This window comes from Argopecten irradians, chromosome 1 (genome assembly GCF_041381155.1).
Source record: "Argopecten irradians isolate NY chromosome 1, Ai_NY, whole genome shotgun sequence".
Classification (NCBI taxonomy): Eukaryota; Metazoa; Mollusca; class Bivalvia; order Pectinida; family Pectinidae; genus Argopecten; species Argopecten irradians.
In genome coordinates, this window is record NC_091134.1 from 64,807,614 (window position 1) to 64,833,107 (window position 25,494).

Genomic DNA, 25,494 nt, shown 5'->3' on the forward strand with positions numbered 1-25,494 from the left:
TTGAAATGTCATTTAAATACGAGTATTTCAGAACGTTTTCACAGATAGGAGCGTACGTCATGTATGCGATCTTGTTACTGTACATATTTTTATTTCAACCACATCTAACAAACATAAATACATCCAAAAGAGATATAGAATGCAATACAATACACTTTATTCATATTTTTTTTTTATTTCATAGATGTTATGATAATCGCTTCTACACGAAGCGGTAAACGTAATATCATATCCGGATCGTCAAAGCATCTCACCGGCATTTGGTTCTATTTTTAGTGGCTAACGTTAGCGGAAGTGGGTCCTGCTAACGATTAACGCAAACGATTTCTAACGCAAACGATTGTAAACGCAACTAACGATTAACGATTGCTAACGCAAACGATAACGATTAACGATAAACGATTGCTAACGCTAACGATTGCTAACGGAAATAACGCAAACGCAAACGAAACGCAAATTTGGGAACGTTAAACGGTTCAGGTACTGTAACAAAACAGGTCTCGATCTGGTCAGCCTGTTTTCATAGGACTTTTTTTAATTTGTTGACTGTTAGACACAATGTCATATATCAAAAGTGTCTCCTGGTGTTCACTGCTATAAGAGTATCTAATTGGCCTCAAAATTAACATTATTTATTATATGGCAGTGTATTTTGCTTGTTCCTGATTGGCTGAAATTATACTTTCCCGCCATGACACAACACAATATCTACTAGAAAATTCTACGTTATGTATTGTGACATCATCCTCGGTTGATATAAGATTCCAAAAGATCAAGGTTGTACCAAATATAGATATCTTGCATTGTGACGTCATTTAATATGACGTCACAATCACTTTCTGTGTTGATATAAGATTCCAAAAGGTCTTAAGTCGTACCCAAATAAAGCCAAAAGGGTCTTTCCATGATGTCAAGATTAGCTACCGAGACATCATTCTGCAAGGTGAAGGAGGGCAGCAGATTTACTGCAATCTATGTGACTCACTTTTCCAATATTATAATTGTTTGTACATTTTTGTAAGTTTTTTTCAAATACAAATGTAGCAAGTAAAATTTATTACGTGGTGTTCTTTCGATTTCATTGATCATATTAACAGCCTTCATGTTTTTTCTCCAGAATTATTCAACAGGACAACTCAATATTGAGGATAGGGACTACTCAATATCATGAAGTGGAGATACATGTAGTCGAATGGTTTACATCATGTAAATCCTATATAATAAAACAGATATCAACCTGTTTTCAGGTGGATAATGTGATTTATAAAATCACGAAAGTGATATAACCCTTGGCCTTTGGCTTCGGGTGGTATCTCTTCCACGAGTTAATAAACCACCGTCAAAATTTGTATAATTTCATTCACTAAAATCATCAAGCCAAGTGCCGTAAATTTGAACTTGCTAAAATATCTTTTTACTTAATTTATTAAATCTCCATATGAGTTATTCTCAGAAATGTTCCACATCCAACATAAAGAAAACTGAAAAATTTACAATAAATAGATAACTTTGGTTCAGAAACTTAAAGAATGATCATTGTAGATATCAATCAAAGTACTCAAAGTACTACAAATACAACGCAGCAGAAACAGAAAAATAGAATGAAATCAAAAGAATTTCCAAAATCAAAATATATAAACCATATTATAAAGACTTTAATATCAATTATTTCAAGAACATTCAACTGATCACAGAAAATACATATGTTTTGTTTGACATTTTTCTTAATTAAAGTTCCTACATGAAAATTACAAAGGAAAAAAAAGTCTTCATTAAAATGAGTTTTTATTCATAATATACTCTTGTTTCTTATGATGCACATACACTTATTTTGGTAAAACCATGCACATATGAGGGCAGCCTTATAAGTTATTTTGCCTTTAACTCAGATCTCTGTTTAACATTCATTTAAAAACATTACTTTAAAGTACACAAAAAGGGCATATGATTAGTTTACTTTAAAACTCTTATGTCTATAAGCCTTAGATAGTAAGTCCAATTTGAATTACCATTAACAGAGATTATGTAAGTTGGATAGAGGAGTCACCAGCAGGCAACAGTTGACCTAGATGGGCTTTGTATTATATAACACTCTGTGTATTCTATACACACTCTGTGTATTCTACCAATCAGAAGGCAGTCTTCCCATGACTACTGATTGGTCCAAAGGAATATATATCTTATTTAATGAATAGGGAATTTATGAATGGAAGTTTTTGAATGAAATGGTTCAAGAGGTCACCACTAGATGTCATTGTAGGGCAAGTCCTACTCAGTCCTACAAATCAATAGTAAACCGGATAGCATTAATACAAACGCTAGTTACGTTGTATTAAAAATGGTTCAGGAACTTAAAGAATGATCAGTGTAGATATCAAAAATAATATTGATAATTACTGATAAGCTCCCTATTAGTTACTATGACGACCAAAAGATCACATGTCAAGGTCAAATGTCCATGGTGTTACCATACTTAAATACTATAATATCCTGTTTTAAAATATATTAAATTAATTAATAACTGTTCATTTCATTTGATACTAATCAGTCTGTGACGCTAATTTTTTTGCTGCTAGTAATTTGGACTAGTAAACCAAAATATTTTACAAGTCCCACTATTTAATCACAAGTCCAAATTAAATGCACATCCGTTTAGCTTCAACACTTCAAATTAAGCCATGATCAGTTTACAATTTTTACCCAAATTACAGTCTGGATGCTTTTGTGCACACAAATTCTCACAAAATGATGCATCCAGACTGAAATAAATGCATAAAGAATGCACTCAAAATGTGTTGAAAAATGCAATTGACTACTGCTCTTGTAGAATTGGGAGCCAATAGTCCAATTGGACTAGTTCATTACAATTGGTACTAGTCCGGCTGTAAAATTACTAGTCGTGGGCATTGAACTAGTGCTTAAAGTCGCAGACTGTACTATGTTATAGTTCATATCAAATTATATTTCTTTCATTCTCCGTAATCAGCTGACAAATAATATATCTCACCAGTCAACATCATTGTGCTTTTATAGCATACAGATACTTTTCATTTTATCATACATGTATATGTAATGACTCATAAAGATTATTTTTTTGAGACGAAGATTTTATTTTGGTCTTTCAATAATTTGAAAACTTTTTTTATTTGTTAACATGCTCTATATTTTACTTAAACTTATCATTTTGCAAGATTTTTGTCCTGGTAACACTACCATGGACATTGATTGAATACCGCTGACAAAGGTAACACAACAGACATTTGTCTATGGTGTTACCAGATTGAAATGTTTTGTATAGTTCTTAATTTTCTTAACGAAATTCATTAGAGATGAAAAATTGACTGGATATACATTATACTATGATATCAAAGAGTTTCAAATATATCTTCTGTTACAAAAGGAGTAAAAAGGCAGTATTTCTTTGTCCTTATCTATGGTGTTGCCATGTTTGTCCATGGTGTTACTAAGACTAAATGTGGTGGTACGATTATATTTGTGATTCATTATTTTGAAATTTATCTCATCTATGGAGATGTATACATCAAATATTATAACAATTAAATGACAATGTGTCTTAAATTTCTTTTTGCATGACTCTTTTATGTCTGTGGTGTAACCAAAAATTGTCAGTGGTGTTACTATTCTTATCACTATTTGGTAACACCAAGGACAGTAACACCACAGACATTTTCTTCACTTTTTAAAGATTTTTAAACTGTAACATCTTGATTTGAACTAACTAGTAGTTCCTTTAAAATACAACAGAGAGTTTTATTGAAAATACATGTCATGGTTCAAAATAATTGGTTACACCATGGACACTGAAAAGTTTATTGATAGCTAAACGGTAGTGATTTTATTTAATTTAAAAACTTACCTTCTTTGGACTTAAGTCATCATGTGCCAAATAAATAGGGAGTAGATGCTTAGTTAATACATTATGGATAATGTTACTTATCCTTCCTAGTGATGCATCATTTGAACCAAAATGATTGTGGTAACACCACAGACATTTTTTTCAAAGGACAAGCAAAGTTTTTGTCAGAAATTTATTAAATGTTTTTTTTTTTTTTTTTTTTTTTTTGACAAAACTTTTAAATATTTGATGATTACCTACAAAGCAAATACTAACTTAACATTTTATCACACTTAGACAATATTTTATTTAAGTATGAATTTGGATCATTTCTCCTGTGACAAGCCTATTTCCTGTGGTTGACTTATTTTGAATTGAAAAAAAAACCCAACATAATTCTCATTTCATTTTTTATTTCTAAAAAGATGATATATGGAGAAGACAGCAAATTTGGAATTTTTCTGAGAATGACTCATATTCAAATTATAGATTTGCTATTTTATAAAATAATGTGGTTTATTTTTCTTGATGATGTGAGATATACACGTACACATGTCAACATTATAGTAAGAACTGTGTCCCTGTATTTTCTATTAAAGATGCTCCACCGCTGACAAATGGTGTTTTTTCACTATCTAAAACAGGAGCAGACGATTTAGTAATTTTCTTCGGTTACAAAAAATACTTACTTTACACCATTATCACCATTGGAAAGGTCGAGCTTCTAATTTTACTTCAAGTTAAACATATGAAAAATAATTATTTGCATCCCGAAAAAAATCCGTGGCACTATATCCTATATGGAATGAAGTACTGATTGCGCATGCACCAAAGGCAAAATAAATTATTTTATATTATTTTCTGTGTTAATTAGACATATATACACAAGATTAAACACCAATTATTGTTCAAATGATGAATATCATTTATGCTCTGTCGGCGGTGGAGCGTCTTTAAGATAAATTTATTCACAATCATTATGTCATTATTACAAATACAATTGTCCCTGATAAAAGCAAGTGCATATTTTTTCCACTTGTTATTTTTGGACATCTAATTGCAAATACCACGTAAAAAGCCTTCTTGAGGCCTGCCTAAAAGGGTACTAAATGTGCTGTTGAAAGGAAAAAGAAATCAACTCAAAATTTAAAGAGCTTCCATAGCCAGTCTCCAACCGTGATCAATAGCAAAATCACTATATAATATATATGAACAATTTAATCAGAATCCCTCTAACACTTCACTTTACATTTTAGAACTACGTTAAGATGGCAGCTGAACAGCAACAAACTATGGCAGGAGATGGTGAGGTGAAAAGAATTCTTGTGACTGGAGGCAGTGGATTGGTTGGTAATGGTATCAGAATAGCCCTGAAAGACAGACCCCATGTACGCCAAGAAAATGAAGAGTGGATCTTCATCAGCTCTAAGGATGGCAATCTTTTGTAAGTTGATCATACTGTATCGATGTAAAGTTATTAATGAACTCACTCTGACTCGTATGTATATTCCAAGTTTACCTTAGTATTCATATTCTTGTTTTTAGTTCTTGAGAGTTCTCTTAAAAGCTGAATTTTTTATTTGACAGAAGGGAACAATGAATGAATTTTGCTAGACTGTCAATTTTATTCTTATTACAGAGTAATAGATGTTTTAGTACTGTAGAGGAATTATTGGTAAGGGATGTAGCTTAATGACTCCTTTTAAAGTCCTGACATCCGTATCTGTCTTATTTTTTTCATGATTTAAAAGAAGGTTGAAAAAAATCCTGTTGTAAATCATGCAGAGACACGACTAATTCAAAGTCAAGATGAGCGATAATGATTCAGAAACTTTTGATGAATATTAAATAAATATTGAACATCGCTAGGTGGGTCCGATTTAGTCAAACAAGCTGAAGTTAGCTGACATTGTAACGTCTTTTCTGAGAATGTCATGTGACTACCGTAACTACGTAACGTCTGTTCAAACTCTTCTTAGAATGGGTCACTTCCTTTTAGCAATAATCGTAACTTCTATGTCAACCAGTTTAAAATGAAGGCATGTTTACGTGTATCGATTATCAACAACTGTTGTATCAAAGTTATTAAGAAATCATTATAAATATTCTTTGATATAACTTAATTTCAGCTACATCTATAAATGTTATTACAATATCGGGGTCAAATCTAACTTGACTTTTTGTTGACAGTTATGCATAGTGTGGCTTTAAAGGATTTATTGTAAGGAAGCGCAGTAGACAGATTTAGTGTATAGAATTACATTTAAGGGATGCAGTTGTAAGGAAACGCAGTAGACAGATTTAGTGTATAGAATTACATTTTAGGGATGCAGTTGTAAGGAAACGCAGTAGACAGATTTAGTGTATAGAATTACATTTAAGGGATGCAGTTGTAAGGAAACGCAGTAGACAGATTTAGTGTATAGAATTACATTTAAGGGATGCAGTTGTAAGGAAACGCAGTAGACAGATTTAGTGTATAGAATTACATTTTAGGGATGCAGATGACTGCATTGGATTCATTGCAATGTTATCTTTTTAATTGTATACATGCAATACAATGTAGCATTCAGATTAGGAATTCTTTCCAGATAACCAAATGTTATCCAAGTTATTGACCTACCCTATAGCCGTATGCACTTTGTAAGCCTTTATCAAGTTATTGACCTATGGTATAGCCGTATATACACTTTGTAAGCCTTAATTAAGTTATTGACCTACTGTATAGCTTTATATACACTTTGTAAGCCTTTATCAAGTTATTGACCTACCATATAGCCGTATATACACTTTGTAAGCCTTTATCAAGTTATTGACCTATGGTATAGCCGTATATACACTTTGTAAGCCTTTATTAAGTTATTGACCTACCCTATAGCCGTATGCACTTTGTAAGCCTTAATTAAGTTATTGACCTACCCTATAGCCGTATATACACTTTGTAAGCCTTTATCAAGTTATTGACCTACCATATAGCTGTATATACACTTTGTAAGCCTTTATTAAGTTATTGACCTACCCTATAGCCGTATGCACTTTGTAAGCCTTAATTAAGTTATTGACCTACCGTATAGCTGTATATGCACTTTGTAAGCCTTAATTAAGTTATTGACCTACCGTATAGCTGTATATACACTTTGTAAGCCTTAATTAAGTTATTGACCTACACTTTGTAAGCCTTAATTAAGTTATTGACCTACCGTATAGCTGTATATACACTTTGTAAGCCTTAATTAAATTATTGACCTACCGTGTAGCTGTATACACACTTTGTAAGCCTTTATTAAATTATTGACCTACCGTATAGCTGTATATACACTTTGTAAGCCTTTATTAAGTTATTGACCTACCGTATAGCCGTATATACACTTTGTAAGCCTTTAATAAGTTATTGACCTACCATATAGCCGTACATACACTTTGTATGCCTTTATTAAGTTATTGACCTACCGTATAGCTGTATATACACTTTGTAAGCCTTTATTAAGTTATTGACCTACCGTATAGCCGTATATACACTTTGTAAGCCTTTATTAAGTTATTGACCTATGTATAGCTGTACTACACTTTGTAAGCCTTTATCAAGTTATTGACCTACCGTATAGCCTGTATACACATAGTAAGCCTTTATTAAGTATTGACCTACCGTATAGCTGTACATACACTTTGTAAGCCTTTATCAAGTTATTGACCTACCGTATAGCCGTATATACACATAGTAAGCCTTTATTAAGTTATTGACCTATGGTATAGCCGTATATACACATAGTAAGCCTTAATTAAGTTATTGACCTACCGTATAGCTGTATATACACTTTGTAAGCCTTTATCAAGTTATTGACCTACCGTATAGCCGTATATACACTTTGTAAGCCTTTATTAAGTTATTGACCTACCGTATAGCTGTATATACACTTTGTAAGCCTTTATCAAGTTATTGACCTACCATATAGCCATATATACACTTTGTAAGCCTTTATTAAGTTCCCCCAACAGAGTGGGGAACTTATTGTTTTGCTCAGTTTCTTATTCTTCTTCTGGTTCTTCTTTTGTCTTAACATTTTCCCCTAAGCTATAAGTCGCATGGCCATGGAATTTTTCGAGGTCATTTCTGGTGACCTGCAGATGTGTCGACAGGTTTCATTTTTTCCAACCAGCATCCAAGATGGCTGCCACAGCTAGCCTTTCATCATTCAAACTTGAACTGCTTATATAATACATATTTAATTACTGGTCCGATTTGCCTGGAATCAGTTTTAATATATACCGTTAGTTTAAATCAGATTATAAATTCTTAAAGTGAAAAATACCATAATTATGCAAAAAAAAAAAAAAATAAAAAAAAATTCTGACTGTTTCAAAATTTCTACCTTGTTCTTGGAGTTCAGCAGGGATCCATTTTAGGTCCACTGTCATTTTTGTTGTATTTTTCTAATATGAATGATATTGTTTCCATTAATATAACACTACTGTATATAAAATGAATGATTCCGAGATGATCCTGACCACAGCTGCCATTTTGAAAAGACAAATTTTTGTGAATGTGTACATTTAGATTATAGACATTGCTGTGTCTACTGCCTAATATATTAACTTTAAATGATGTGACTTTTCTAAAAGCATTTTTCCTCTGCGAAATAAGAATTACTTGATTATTTATTATGATGTTTCTCCTCTTTTTCTCTTAATAAACAGGGACAGAGAGTCAACAGAAAATATCTTTAAGAAACATAAGCCAACACATGTCATCCACCTGGCAGCCTTGGTGGGAGGATTGTTCCGAAACCTTAAATACAATCTGGATTTCCTTGTGAGTACAATTATTTAATTTACCAGTTGAATGTTCTGAGTCTGCAACAATTAATATAGCAATGTAATATTAAAAGGCTGATCAAATTTTTCTCCGATGGAAAATTTCTTGCCATGCCTCTATTGTAACAATACTTTCTAGTTTCTTTTAACTCATTTGTTTCTCTGAAGCTGAAAAGGTATTCAGTTTGAAAGTCCTAAATGTAGTGTAATAAGTGTACATGTATACAGGCAAATAAATAAGACCATGTATCTGGTATAAAGCTAATGACTACATTTGTATTGATGTATGGAACTGCGTTTTTTCTTACAGAGAGATAACTTAGCCATCAATGACAACGTGTTAGAATGCTGTAAGAAATATAATGTTAAGAAGCTGGTGTCCTGTCTATCGACCTGTATCTTCCCAAACAAAACCGAGTACCCTATCGATGAAACAATGGTGAGAACACATTCAATATACATGTAGCTTTAATTCGTGTCTTTTAGCATAGTACTGATTGTTTTATCTAGATTGCATTGATGCCATCCCAAATCATCTTTATACAGAGAAAATGAAAATCATGATCACTTAACTATCTTTCTAAAACTCAAACTCTATTCAAATGGAGATATGTCCTAGTCTTTACCCTGGTCGACAACAGAAAGTGTATGTAGCTGGTACTGGTAGTTTATTTCAAGTTCAACCATGAACAAGTAATTATATAAAGGAGGTAATCCATTTTAAATGTATAAACAAAGATATATTAGTATAATAAGTAAATATGTGCAAAACTGAAAGACAGCTTTTTATATATTTTAATGTTCACAGAAAATATCTTTTGCATTATTGTTGATGTTATGTTGTTCATTTAACAAACCAGATTCATAATGGCCCCCCTCACGACTCAAACTTTGGATATTCTTATGCCAAAAGAATGATTGATGTGCAGAACAGGTATTTAGTTTTGGTTTATACAGGTCAAATGAATTTTCAGATTTACTTAAAGTTATATATATATTATTGAAAGAGTAAAAGTAATAGACCATACAACTTTAGAGGGCCACTACCTTTCCGAAACGGTGTTTAATTTTTAAAATAGGAATGTAAGACGAGATTGATAATTTTGTAGAGTCGCAAAACTTATGAACTTACCTTTAAGGATGTACTCCTCTGAGAAGTCAAAATTTTCTTGTATTAAACTTTTTTTCTCATATAAATTTTTGGAAAGAGGAGTTCATACCATGAAAGAAAATGGAAGAAAAAACATATTTTCGTGTGCTCCTTTTTGAGTTATTGTCACTCAAAGATACCAAAATGACAAAATAGTGGATTTTATTGGAATTTCGCCGTTTTGACCACATACACTAGAATTTAAAGCCATAATAATTTCCTAATGAGGTGTTTGATATGTATGGATGTTTGTAGAATTTATTTTCCAGTAGTCTTCATTAAAAATATATCAGTTATGATTAATAAGAGTCATATTTTTTCTCAAAATAACAACATATGCTACCCCTACCCCTTAATTTTGAGCTCCAAAATGCACCATTTTCAGCCATTTTTGTCAAATTTAATACTTTATAGAAAAAGTTCTGGTATTCAACTTTTGTCAATAGTTTGCATATCAATAGGGAAAGGGTTGTTCTTTCTAAATCAGGCAGAAAAATGGGGGGTCTCTGTGCTTACTTTTTTGCCCCATTTAAATATATGTTATTTTTCAATATTTTTGACTAAAAAATAAAAGTGCTCAAATTACCATTAAATGTAAAAATAAAGTGACAAAAGTGTATCATTTCACACATTAATGTTCAATATTTTAATTAACATGAACCCAGTGAAGATTTACAGCAAAAACTAACTCGATACAACTGAAAATGCTGACGTGGTGATGATTTAAGTAAAAACAATTTAAGTAAAAAATGGGAAAACAATGGCTCTTAAAGCCAAAAAAGACACAATTTCAAAATGGCTGCCAAATGGGCCATTTCTAAAAATCGCTGTGTAAAAAAATCTACTAAAAATAGAAATGTAATTTTTTGACAAAATTTGCTACAGACCACATGCTACAGATATTGATAAATCGTATTTGAAAATCTCATAACGTTTATGATCTATGTCGAAACGAGAATTTAACGGGACTGAAACCACAGAAGAATACATCCTTAACACTACACGTATCATTGCCTTCTGAACAATTTGATAAAAATAAATGAAGTGTTATTTTTTATAACGGGGGTCATCTTATGTTTCCCGCCGTCGTCCTAAATACTGCGTGGCAGTTGATAATCACTGCGCCAGCCGGCAAAACAGCGAAATGACTCTCCACTGTTATTATATATTACGCAGGTAATCGTGCATATGTTTGGTGTTTTAACCTCATCTTAGGCCATTGGTATATATTTTCTGGTGTTAGTAACGTTATTGAGAAACCTTTATGGTTTGCTCCGGTAAGGTAGTGGGCCTTTAAAGATGGAAACTTTATAAATTATATTGTTTAATTAAAACCATGTTTTTGAAATATATTCAGAAAGTTATAGATGTGCATGTGAGAGTAAATTAATTTTAGATTTCAGATTCTATAATATTAAATGATTTGTACAGCGTATGGTTGAAATTATTCTTGGGCTTTTAAATCATGTAAAAGTTGGATCCCTCTTCTTTAGCTTTTTCATATGCTATACTTCTAGACAAAGGCAACAGACTTCAAAGTGTTGGCTGTAATGTTTACATGGATCTATAACTAGTATGTACACAATGGTCACAGATGGCTTTATGTACCCATATTAATGATAGTTTAAGGTGCAGTTAGTTAAAGCTGCTGCCTGATGGATCACTTGTTATGTAGTTAGGATTATACTGTGGAGGGGATCTATTTCACACACAGGAAAGGGGTAGAGTTGGGGACAACAGATTCACACACAGGGGAGAGGGAGTTGTTGGGGACAACAGATTCACACGCATGGGAGGGGGAGTTGTTGGGGACAACAGATTCACACACATGGGAGGGGGAGTTGGTGGGGACAACAGATTCACACACATGGGAGGGGGAGTTGTTGGGGACAACAGATTCACACACATGGGAGGGGGAGTTGTTGGGGACAACAGATTCACACACATGGGAGGGGGAGTTGTTGGGGACAACAGATTCACACACATGGGAGGGGGAGTTGTTGGGGACAACAGATTCACACACATGGGAGGGGGAGTTGTTGGGGACAACAGATTCACACACATGGGAGGGGGAGTTGTTGGGGACAACAGATTCACACACATGGGGGAGTTGTTGGGGACAACAGATTCACCACATGGGAGGGGGAGTTGTTGGGGACAACAGATTCACACACATGGGAGGGGGAGTTGTTGGGGACAACAGATTCACACACATGGGAGGGGGAGTTGTTGGGGACAACAGATTCACACACATGGGAGGGGGAGTTGTTGGGGACAACAGATTCACACACATGGGAGGGGGAGTTGTTGGGGACAACAGATTCACACACATGGGAGGGGGAGTTGTTGGGGACAACAGAACACAGGGAGGGGATTGGGAAACAGATTCACACACATGGGAGGGGGAGTTGTTGGGGAAAACAGATTCACACACATGGGAGGGGGAGTTGTTGGGGACAACTGATTCACACACATGGGAGGGGGAGTTGTTGGGGACAACAGATTCACACACATGGGAGGGGGAGTTGTTGGGACAACAGATTACACACAGGAGGGGAGTTTTGGACAACATTCACACATGGGAGGGGGAGTTGTTGGGACAACAGATTCACACACATGGGAGGGGGAGTTGTTGGGGACAACAGATTCACACACATGGGAGGGGGAGTTGTTGGAGACAACAGATTCACACACATGGGAGGGGGAGTTGTTGGGGACAACAGATTCACACACATGGGAGGGGGAGTTGTTGGGGACAACAGATTCACACACATGGGAGGGGGAGTTGTTGGGGACAACAGATTCACACACATGGGAGGGGGAGTTGTTGGGGACAACAGATTCACACACATGGGAGGGGGAGTTGTTTGGGGACAACAGATTCACACACATGGGAGGGGGAGTTGTTGGGGACAACAGATTCACACACATGGGAGGGGGAGTTGTTGGGGACAACAGATTCACACACATGGGAGGAGGGGAGTTGTTGGGGACAACAGATTCACACACATGGGAGGGGGAGTTGTTGGGGACAACAGATTCACACACATGGGAGGGGGAGTTGTTGGGGACAACAGATTCACACACATGGGAGGGGGAGTTGTTGGGGACAACAGATACTCACACAGGGGAGGGGGAGTTGTTGGGGACAACAGATTCACACACATGGGAGGGGGAGTTGTTGGGGACAACAGATTCACACACATGGGAGGGGGAGTTGTTGGGGACAACAGATTCACACACATGGGAGGGGGAGTTGTTGGGGACAACAGATTCACACACATGGGAGGGGGAGTTGTTGGGGACAACAGATTCACACACATGGGAGGGGGAGTTGTTGGGGACAACAGATTCACACACATGGGAGGGGGAGTTGTTGGGGACAACAGATTCACACACATGGGGAGGGGGAGTTGTTGGGGACAACAGATTCACACACATGGGAGGGGGAGTTGTTGGGGACAACAGATTACACACACATGGGAGGGGGAGTTGTTGGGGACAACAGATTCACACACATGGGAGGGGGAGTTGTTGGGGACAACAGATTCACACACATGGGAGGGGGAGTTGTTGGGGACAACAGATTCACACACATGGGAGGGGGAGTTGTTGGGGACAACAGATTCACACACATGGGAGGGGGAGTTGTTGGGGACAACAGATTCACACACATGGGAGGGGGAGTTGTTGGGGACAACAGATTCACACACACATGGGAGGGGGAGTTGTTGGGGACAACAGATTCACACACATGGGAGGGGGAGTTGTTGGGGACAACAGATTCACACACATGGGAGGGGGAGTTGTTGGGGACAACAGATTCACACACATGGGAGGGGGAGTTGTTGGGGACAACAGATTCACACACATGGGAGGGGGAGTTGTTGGGGACAACAGATTCACACACATGGGAGGGGGAGTTGTTGGGGACAACAGATTCACACACATGGGAGGGGGAGTTGTTGGGGACAACAGATTCACACACATGGGAGGGGGAGTTGTTGGGGACAACAGATTCACACACATGGGAGGGGGAGTTGTTGGGGACAACAGATTCACACACATGGGAGGGGGAGTTGTTGGGGACAACAGATTCACACACATGGGAGGGGGAGTTGTTGGAGACAACAGATTCACACACATGGGAGGGGGAGTTGTTGGAGACAACAGATTCACACACATGGGAGGGGGAGTTGTTGGAGACAACAGATACACACACAGGGGAGGGGGAGTTGTTGGGGACAACAGATTCAGTAGACAACAGATTCACACACATGGGAGGGGGAGTTGTTGGGGACAACAGATTCACACACATGGGAGGGGGAGTTGTTGGGGACAACAGATTCACACACATGGGAGGGGGAGTTGTTGGGGACAACAGATTCACACACATGGGAGGGGGAGTTGTTGGGGACAACAGATTCACACACATGGGAGGGGGAGTTGTTGGGGACAACAGATTCACACACATGGGAGGGGGAGTTGTTGGGGACAACAGATTCACACATGGGAGGGGATTGGGACAACAGATTCACACACATGGGAGGAGGGGGAGTTGTTGGGGACAACAGATTCACACACATGGGAGGGGGAGTTGTTGGGGACAACAGATTCACACACATGGGAGGGGGAGTTGTTGGGGACAACAGATTCACACACATGGGAGGGGGAGTTGTTGGGGACAACAGATTCACACACATGGGAGGGGGAGTTGTTGGGGACAACAGATTCACACACAGGGGGAGGGGAGTTGTTGGGGACAACAGATTCACACACATGGGAGGGGGAGTTGTTGGGGACAACAGATTCACACACATGGGGGGGGAGTTGTTGGGGACAACAGATTCACACACATGGGAGGGGGAGTTGTTGGGGACAACAGATTCACACACAGGGAGGGGGAGTTGTTGGGGACAACAGATTCACACACATGGGAGGGGGAGTTGTTGGGGACAACAGATTCACACACATGGGAGGGGGAGTTGTTGGGGGACAACAGATTCACACACATGGGAGGGGGAGTTGTTGGGGACAACAGATTCACACACATGGGAGGGGGGTTGTTGGGGACAGTCAACAGATTCAACACACATGGGAGGGGGAGTTGTTGGGGACAACAGATTCACACACATGGGAGGGGGAGTTGTTGGGGACAACAGATTCACACACATGGGAGGGGGAGTTGTTGGGGACAACAGATTCACACACATGGGAGGGGAGTTGTTGGGGACAACAGATTCACACACATGGGAGGGGGAGTTGTTGGGGACAACAGATTCACACACACATGGGAGGGGGAGTTGTTGGGACAACAGATTCACACACATGGGAGGGGGAGTTGTTGGGGACAACAGATTCACACACATGGGAGGGGGAGTTGTTGGGGACAACAGATTCACACACATGGGAGGGGGAGTTGTTGGGGACAACAGATTCACACACATGGGAGGGGAGTTGTTGGGGACAACAGATCACACACATGGGAGGGGGAGTTGTTGGGGACAACAGATTCACACACATGGGAGGGGAGTTGTTGGGACAACAGATTCACACACATGGGAGGGGGAGTTGTTGGGGACAACAGATTCACACACATGGGGGGGGAGTTGTGGGACAACAGATTCACACACATGGAGGGGAGTTGTTGGGGACAACAGATTCACACACATGGGAGGGGGAGTTGTTGGGACAACAGATTCACACACATGGGGAGGGGGAGTTGTTGGGGACAACAGATTCACACACATGGGAGGGGGAGTTGTTGGGGACAACAGATTCACACACATGGGAGGGGGAGTTGTTGGGGACAACAGATTCACACACATGGGAGGGGGAGTTGTTGGGGACAACAGATTCACACACATGGGAGGGGGAGTTGTTGGGGACAACAGATTCACACACAGGGGAGGGGGAGTTGTTGGGGACAACAGATTCACACACAGGGGAGGGGGAGTTGTTGGGGACAACAGATTCACACACATGGGAGGGGGAGTTGTTGGGGACAACAGATTCACACACATGGGAGGGGGAGTTGTTGGGGACAACAGATTCACACACACATGGGAGGGGATGGGGGATCAACACATGGAGGGGAGTTGTTGGGGACAACAGATTCACACACACATGGGGAGGGGGAGTTGTTGGGGACAACAGATTCACACACATGGGGGAGGGGGAGTTGTTGGGGACAACAGATTCACACACATGGGAGGGGGAGTTGTTGGGGACAACAGATTCACACACATGGGGAGGGGGAGTTGTTGGGGACAACAGATTCACACACATGGGAGGGGGAGTTGTTGGGGACAACAGATTCACACACATGGGAGGGGGAGTTGTTGGGGACAACAGATTCACACACACACATGGGAGGGGGAGTTGTTGGGGACAACAGATTCACACACATGGGAGGGGGAGTTGTTGGGGACAACAGATTCACACACATGGGAGGGGGAGTTGTTGGAGACAACAGATTCACACACATGGGAGGGGGAGTTGTTGGAGACAACAGATTCACACACATGGGAGGGGGAGTTGTTGGGGACAACAGATACACACACAGGGGAGGGGGAGTTGTTGGGGACAACAGATTCACACACATGGGAGGGGGAGTTGTTGGGGACAACAGATTCACACACATGGGAGGGGGAGTTGTTGGGGACAACAGATTCACACACATGGGGGGGGGAGTTGTTGGGGACAACAGATTCACACACATGGGGGGGGGAGTTGTTGGGGACAACAGATTCACACACAGGGGAGGGGGAGTTGTTGGGGACAACAGATTCACACACATGGGAGGGGGAGTTGTTGGGGACAACAGATTCACACACATGGGAGGGGGAGTTGTTGGGGACAACAGATTCACACACATGGGAGGGGTAGTTGTTTGGGACAACAGATTCACATACACAACACAGTTATGTGACATTATCAGTACATGCCATGTTGATAGTGCCGTCAATCAAACAAGCTTGTACCATTGAGCTGTGATCAATGGTTGCGTTGTCAAAATACTTCAAAACAATGGTTCATAATTTTCTTTTGAGTATGCTAAAACAGTTACAATATTAAACTCAGTCTAATTTATCCAAATTTACTTAACATTCTGTTACTGGTAGTTCCTGAAGTTTAATTTTCCCCCCGAAATGTTTGCTGGAGATATTTAAGTGGGCTCCGTCCTTCTATCTGTTCGTCTGAGATTCTTTCCTGGGCTGTAACTCAAAAATCGTTCAACACATCTTCTTGAAACTTTCTGCTATTGCAGACCTTCCATGTTAGGTTTTCTGTTACCATGGAAACAGTCAAAAATAACAAATTACTGTTTCTTTTTGTTTCCTGCTGTTATTTTTTTTCAGTTTTACAATACTCGCATACATTTAATGTTATACATGTACTAGAATAATTGTTACTTTGACCTTGATGTATTTGGGTTTTAATACTAACTGCGGGGCGCTTGGGATAATACCACGCTTTGCGGCTCCTTGTTTTACTTTTTGGAGAAAGCTCTGTTCACTTATAGTAATAAGAACTACTTTTATATCATTCAGGGCATATAACAAGCAGCATGGCTGCCACTTTACAGCAGTTATTCCTACAAATGTATATGGACCTTATGACAACTTTAACCTAGAAGATGGGCATGTTCTTCCAGGCCTCATAAACAAAGTCTACACTGCAAAGAGTAAGTCACATCATGTCAACCCTTCCTTTCTCAAATCCATCTGCTCTACCTAAAGTCCTTGTAATGATATGTTGTAATAGTAGCCTGTAATTGTCTATCCTATATCTCTGTTTCTACATAATTTTCTTTTTCTTAAATTATATGTTTAGGAATAATTTTCTTTCTTTGAAAGAATTTGCTTTCAGAGCATACAGTCAAGTATGTCTAAAATGATCACGAATTTGATATAGGAATACTAATCCCATTAAGCACCCCTTCAATTTTCTGGAATTTATTGTGCGCACTTAAAAAACCAATGACTTTTCATTACAGAAGACAACACTGAGTTTACAGTTTGGGGGACAGGCTGCCCACGCCGTCAATTTATCTACTCTGTAGACCTTGGCGAGCTAATGATTTGGACCATGAGGAGCTATCCAGAAATTGACCCCATTATTCTCTCTGGTAAATACCAAAGCATTTCTATAATCTGAAATATTGTAATAATTTTCAATCTTTATGGAATCCAACATTTTGTTCTAAAAGATGATGACAATTTTTTTCCCTGTACAGTAATTAAACATAGTAATAACAAACATGTTTAATACAACAACAAATTCATGGTATAACAAACATGTTTAATACAACAACAAATTCATGGTCATAACAACATGTTTAATACAACAAATTCATGGTCATAACAAACATGTTTAATACAACAAATTCATGGTAATAACAAACATGTTTAATTCAACAACAAATTCATGGTCATAACAAACATGTTTAATACAACAACAAATTCATGGTCATAACAACATGTTTTATACAACAAATTCATGGTTATAACAACGTGTTTAATACAACATTCATGGTCATAACAAACATGTTTAATACAACAAATTAATGGTCATAACAAACATGTTTAATACAACAACAAATTCATGGTATAACAAACATGTTTAATACAACAACAAATTCATGGTTATAACAAACATGTTTAATACAACAAATTCATGGTCATAACAACATGTTTAATACAACATTCATGGTTACAACAAACATGTTTAATACAACATTCATGGTCATAACAAACATGTTTAATACAACAAATTAATGGTCATAACAAACATGTTTAATACAACAACAAATTCATGGTCATAACAAACATGTTTAATACAACAAATTCATGGTCATAACAAACATGTTTAATACAACATTCATGGTCATAACAAACATGTTTAATACAACAACAAATTCATGGTCATAACAAACATGTTTAATACAACAAATTCATGGTCATAACAAACATGTTTAATACAACATTCATGGTCATAACAAACATGTTTAATACAACAAATTCATGGTCATAACATAGTATTTTAATTCCCAATCAAGGTACATATAATGTTAATTTTGGTGTCCATGGTAACCAGGTTACTATACACAGGTTTTTTAAAATGATTATTAACTCATTAGTAAAATGATATATCCGGTATCAAGTTTTTAAAGAATGACAAATACAGTGGTTAAAATTTTCAAAACATCAGATGTCATGTTGTCAACAATCTGAACTGTAGAATTGGTGTGTTATGGACATGGTCTTTAGTATTTTACTTAAAGTGAATAGTCGGGCAAAGAAAACCAGTCTAAATGCGTTCATTGGCCTTCCAAAAGTTCTCACATATTAATACGACGGTCAAGTTCTGCTTAGTTTCCCAGTTCTGACCATTAAAGTAAAGAAAAGTTGAAAGCATTGAAAGCGAGGCTACGTGGAAATGTAACCACGGACATAGTGAGCCGGGAGGACGTTTTAGAATTTCCATACTTTAAATTAATTTCTTCGTACGCAGACAGATTTTGACGAGAGATTTTATTTTTCAATTTCATAAGAAATTATCCTGGATACATTCACACCATTTTACCGACTTTAGCCATCCTTGCCCGACTGTTCACTTTAAAGGGACAATTCACTTTAAGAGTACATTAAAATTTACTCATATTTCGCAAACAAACCAGTTCTAATAGAAATTACATTAGTAGTAGTTGGTTTTACTGTGATATGCCAGAAAAGCCCACTGTAGTGAAATGTACATGAAATATTCGAACTCGCTTATGTCTCGTATGCCAGATACTAATGCCTGACTTGTAGTTTGGCCCTAAATGACCTTAGGCTTAGTTGTCGATGGTCCGTAAAACTTAAACAAACTAAGTCTTGTATGCTGAGCCCTGGCCCTTGCCTGTGTAGTAAAGTAATTTTTGTCTAGAACTACTCAAATTGCTCGTACAATGGTGTGTTTACCTTTTCAAATGCATGTTCTTGTCTAAAAAAATTTCATCAACTCCTCAGTGGTTATGTATTGCATTTGTTTAACATGTGACTGGCTTGGGTATGGGTACAGTGTACATGCTTAATCATATTGATCAACAATTTGGAATTTCAACGGTATCAATCAAAATACTTAACAATGTCAGGAAATGTTTCATAAGGAATGTAGAACAGCAATATATTTATGTCATATTTTGCTTGGTGGTTATGTAACAGAATCAGTCTGATTGAATGGTCCCTTTAATATTTTGTGTTTTAGTTGGAGAGGAGGATGAAGTAAGCATTAAGGAAGCAGCAGAGATGGTGGTGGATGCCATGCAATTTAAGGGCAAAGTGGTGTATGACACCACCAAGTCTGATGGACAGTTCAAAAAGACTGCTAGCAATTCAAAACTTAGGAAGTACCGTCCTGACTTTCAATTTACACCGTTCAAACAAGGTAAAACACTGAAAAATTCATTAAAATAAGATTAACCTAGTCAACATAAGTTGTTTCCAGTCAATTTGTTACTGTTGAAACACACAAGAAAAAAAATGATAATAGAGATTTCTTCACAGGAAAGAGTTTTTGTTATCTCGGTCAACACTGATTTGAGTTTAAAATAGTTAGAGGGAAATAGGAAGGATGACTTTTCATTTGTGTTACACATGTAGATCATATAAAGATAGGCTTAAACATGCCTCTGGGCCTTTTGTTTTTGTCTTCTCATGTAGACAGTCATTTATAGATGGACAGTACCAAAGAACCATTCCATATGTATGCTTTGTATCATAATTAAAGTATAAAGGGCTATAGCATGTTTGTGTTAGTGTGTAAATAGAAACTATATTCAGACTCACTGAATAGTGCTGCAAAAGACGCAGCAGTCAGTCTTATATCCATATAATTTTCACTAAATCATGTTTTAGCATAAATCTTGATCTAATATTTGTTTTTGTTTTCTTTCAGCTATCAAGGAAACTGTAGAATGGTTTGAGGGAAACATTGATATTGTTCGTTTCTAAACTATCAAGAGTATCCTGCTGAGTGAAAACCTGTGTGTTACAACTCTAGTATATATGTATATTACTAAAACATATTGTGTGAAGTAAAGCAACATTAGTTTCGGTAATTTGTGCTCAAGCACTATTTTATAAAAGGTGTCCTTATTTTAGAAAGAAATGTAAATTTCAAGCGGTGTGTATGTATGCTTTACTTGTAAGACGCAGAATCACTTTTCAACACCAAGATCTATGAAAGCATAAATCCTAAAGAGGGAAAATATACTAATATTGTTATTTAAGGAAACAGCAAGGATTTAAAGAAATCAGTTGTTAATGCAGTTAAAATTAAACTGATACCCAGTGCTAACACTTAAGCTTTATCGTTTACATGCATATTCATTAGTTATTTCAGTAGATGTAGAAAATATTTGTTGACTGTTGTGTTTTGTCCAATGTGTAATACACTGATAATACTAATAAAATGTAAGGGTAAGTTTTCATCTTAGCTGCTGAACTAGCTAGACCAGAAATTGTTTGTCACAAAGCTTTGTTCTAGTTGTAGGATGAATCTTACCTTCTATTCAAAATAGAAGTAAGAATTAGAAAGTGTTTATGCAGTCGTATTAATGTCTTAAGGAGCTTCTCTGCTGAAAAGTCAAAATTGCAAAATATTCCTAACTTTTTTTTCTTATATAGGTTTTTGGAATGGGTTCATACTAGTGTTGAAAATGGAATAAACATCATACAGTGAGCTTAATTTTTGAACTATTGTGAATCAAAGATAAGTATTTGACACTCTGTCATATTTCAAGTTCTGATGATTTTTTCTAATAATTAAATGCACATAAAAGTAAAATATAAAAAAAAAACGAATAAGTTGCAATCTCAATTTAAATGCTGTGTATTTTCGTGAATCAGGATTTAGTGGAATTTTGCATATGACAATTTGTTATAAATTTAGACATTTGAAAATTGAAAATCACAAGAACTCTTTGATCAAGGTTGAAATGAGACTGAAAGATCACAAGAGAAGATCATTAATTAAATGTTTGTACAGTAATTTTCTGAACAAGGTTATTTCTTCAAGCTTTATTAGAAAATAAATGTTTATTGCAATGATATACATGTAATACAAAACTGATCAATTTCAACAACCAACTTTTATATACATGTTAGTGCTTTTGTATGTTGTGCTTATATTCCAATACTTACTGTGATTGAACCTATTTACATATGTTAAACATTCCTACAGATTTGTTTAAATTCTCAATACTCGTAACATTATACATATCATATGAGAGTTATAACAATTAAGCATCCTGGTATCTGTCATTATACCTGGTCAAACTTGATCAAAAGATGTGGTTGTTGAATATATTTGCAGTAAATGTTGCATTCACTGTAGAACACTTGGTATGATGTCATTGTGCACGATATGTCAGATACTTACTTTAAGTCTGCATGTTGTTCATCTCAGTTAGTAGTGGATGCAATAATCTGTGAAATCTGCTCATATTTTCTTTATAGATGTGACATTTATTTATGTGTGCGTGTGTATGAATTGTACAACATTAAAACATTAAAATTTATTTATTGCATCTGACAGACATGTTAACAATTGGCGCCCAAAAAGAGGTCGGTTTTTCACTCCAAAGCGGTAGCTTTGCATGCAACATTTTTCGCTGCGTGTCCGAGAGATATAATTATCAATAATATGCAAAATAATAACAAAAGCATATTTTGTTAACAAATTATGTTTTACCTTTGATGATCACTATAGGCCTTGGTGGCTCATTTAGCACTTTTGTAAATGTTAATTTAGGCTTGCATTTCATTTAGAAGAAAAATACCAATACATATATTGTATACCTTTACTTCAATGCTATTTGAAATATACATTTGGTTTATTTCCTTTTATATACAAATGTATATATATATATATTTTTGTAATACATAATGTAATTATTTTGATTTATTTAAGAAAAAAAAAAAGAAAAATATTTGTTTATGAAATTTTACGAATCTATGAAAAAATGAATACTAAAATTCTGCGTAGTGATGCATTTCTCTGCTGAGGTGATCTTGAGGAATCTTTTATACATTTGATGTTACAATATATTTGAGATGTCATAATAATTACTTAACAGATACTGGTATGTAGGTCAACAGTTCAGAAGAAATTGGTAAATAACAATACAGAAAATCTTCGGCAAAATATTTACAATTTGTACAGATGAGTAATGCAAGTATTATTTATTATTTTGTTTAAAGACAATCAAAGTCTTAGCACTTTTACAAACAAGGAAATATTTTCTATACCGTATATCCTTTGATGTTCTTTTCTTTCGCTATGTGTTCCAAGATATTGATATCACTTGTACCGTAGATATGTAAGCGTGGTATATATATATGTTTCTATGTTTTTTTTTTCTTTCTGTTATTCTGAGCAATATTACCTTAAATCAGAGGGAATAAAGTAATTTGTAGTTCACACTTTTAATGCCTTATTTTAGGGACTACTGCAGAAGCCTGGTGGTAAACGACACAAGTACTCCCACCTCTGAGTACTGAACTTTTGTTGGTGTTTTTTCTTCCAGTACTTTGGTTTTCCTCCACCTCCTAACATTGCATATCCTTACTGTAAGTGATCCTGGCTTTTGAAATTGAAAAATGTGTCATAAAACTGGCCCTCATTATCAAGCTACATTTAGTCACTTAAAGGAATTCATGAGCAGTATTTTTCTTGTCATGTTTTGTAAACTACTACTTTAAATGTTTCTTTTGTGATCTTGTGGTTTTCTCAATCAATCAATGAATCAATTTGACTATGGATTTCGGATTCATCCAAGAATGAAATAGAGACCCAATCTCAATAGCAATTCTAGTCCTATTTTCAAACTTACTTCAAGTAAGTTAAAGATGCTTCACCGCCGACAGAGCATAAATGATATTCATCATTTGAACAATAATTGGTGTTTAATTGTGTATATATAAGTCTAATTAACACAAAAAATAATATGAAATAATTTATTTTGCCTTTGGGTCATGCGCTATCAGTACTTCATTCCATATAGGATATAGTGCCACAGAATTTTTTCGGGATGCAATTATTTTTTTTTTTATGTTTTTAACTTGAATTAAAATTAGAAGCTCAAACTTTTCAACGGCGGTAATGGTATAAAGTAAGTAACTTTTGTAACTGAAGAAAAATACTAAATCGTCTGCTGCTGTTTTTGATAGTGAAAAAATACCATTTGTCAGCGGTGGAGCAACTTTAATGAAACTACAAGTGCTGTTTGAGAACAGCAAAGCTTCAATACTCAGTACGTTGGAGAAAAAACACCAACCAACAGTCAATACCTGGCAAGTGTCCCACATTGGATTCAAATTCGTGATCTAGAGGTGGAAATTTTGAGGTACCGGTAATATGTTGAGACATCTTGCTAAGTAGCTACTTGTTCATCGCAGCTTCTGTAAATGCCAAAAATAACACAAACAAAAAGTCCTATTTCAAAGCAGAACACAATTATTATTCACAAGTGTAAATATAAATAACAGCTTTTAACAACTTGCACCAAAATCTGCTTATTGAAATTCTCAAAATCCAGTAATTTCTACCTTAAAATGGCTGTGACAGCATTTCAGAACTTCACCAAAACCTTACGCCTGATAAAGCTCGAGACATTTTACCTTTGTGACCATGAATGAAGTTCATTTGAGTCATCAGTAATGACCTGTTAGAAATGCTAAGTAGTTAGCAAGTGGAAAGGTCATCCCTTCCCTTCTGTTTGCTTGAAGGAGAAGGATCTTAAATAAACCAACATTAGATAGTACAAACCACAGGTTGAATAAAGAATAAAAACAAGACCATTGTCCCTACAGTATTTACCATGAAGTTTGATTTCCTATGGGCCAATATAGTACCAAGTAAGATGTGCTTCATATAGTAATGTAGTTTAAAGGTCAAGATATGTTGCAGTGATCTGGTTTTCATAGGCCACACATCTTACCAAGGTGGACCCATACACCAATTACAAAGTTCTCGTAGTATTTTGAAAATATAGCCAGTACAAGCATTCTTGAGGTCAAATATAAAAATAACATCACAGTATTAACCTGGTTTTGCTATTCTAAGTGGATCTGTAGGAGGTTCTGATGACTTTTAGTTCACCATGTGGCAGAATTAAAGACTTGTTATTGGTTACAGGACAGGCATAATATCATAGATATAAAGATGGCGGACAGACAGTGTTGTATGGGGAAGGAAACAATTGTTGCATAGCTCTTCTGCAGAAGATGATTCACTAGTTCTAAATTGATTCTGTCAATCTTCATCAACCCATGTCTCGTTTGAAGAAATGCTACTATTGATATGTTGTGCTTAAAAGTACTACAAATACAACGCAGCAGAAACAGAAAAATACATGTAGAATGAAATAAAATGAATTTCCAAAATCAAAATATATAAACCATATTATAAAGACTTTGATATCAATTATTTCAAGAACATTCAACGGATCACAGAATTTTTCTTAATTAAAATTCCTACATGAAATAAAAGATTTTAGAATTACAAAGAAAACAAAAGCCTTCATTAACAAGAGGCCCAAGGGCCTTAACGGTCATTTGACTACCTTGGCAATAATCATTTAGGAAATTAATTAGATATATAGTGTCATGGTAGCCATCTTCAATTGGGG

At 36.4% G+C, this 25,494-nt stretch overlaps 1 protein-coding gene across 1 annotated transcript in view; it reads left to right on the forward strand.

Annotated features, from left to right (window-relative positions):
* The window catches only part of LOC138305493 (GDP-L-fucose synthase-like), a 30,060-nt gene extending 6,775 nt beyond the window's left edge, over positions 1–23,285 (forward strand). The window contains exons 2-9 of the mRNA XM_069245746.1: positions 5,113–5,300; positions 8,552–8,666; positions 8,979–9,107; positions 9,529–9,602; positions 17,372–17,505; positions 17,818–17,949; positions 20,070–20,249; positions 20,760–23,285. Of these exons, the coding sequence (XP_069101847.1) occupies positions 5,125–5,300; positions 8,552–8,666; positions 8,979–9,107; positions 9,529–9,602; positions 17,372–17,505; positions 17,818–17,949; positions 20,070–20,249; positions 20,760–20,815 (996 nt within the window). The 5' untranslated portion in view covers positions 5,113–5,124 and the 3' untranslated portion in view covers positions 20,816–23,285. The remainder of the gene's footprint in view (positions 1–5,112; positions 5,301–8,551; positions 8,667–8,978; positions 9,108–9,528; positions 9,603–17,371; positions 17,506–17,817; positions 17,950–20,069; positions 20,250–20,759) is intronic.
* The last annotated feature ends 2,209 nt before the right edge of the window (positions 23,286–25,494 follow it).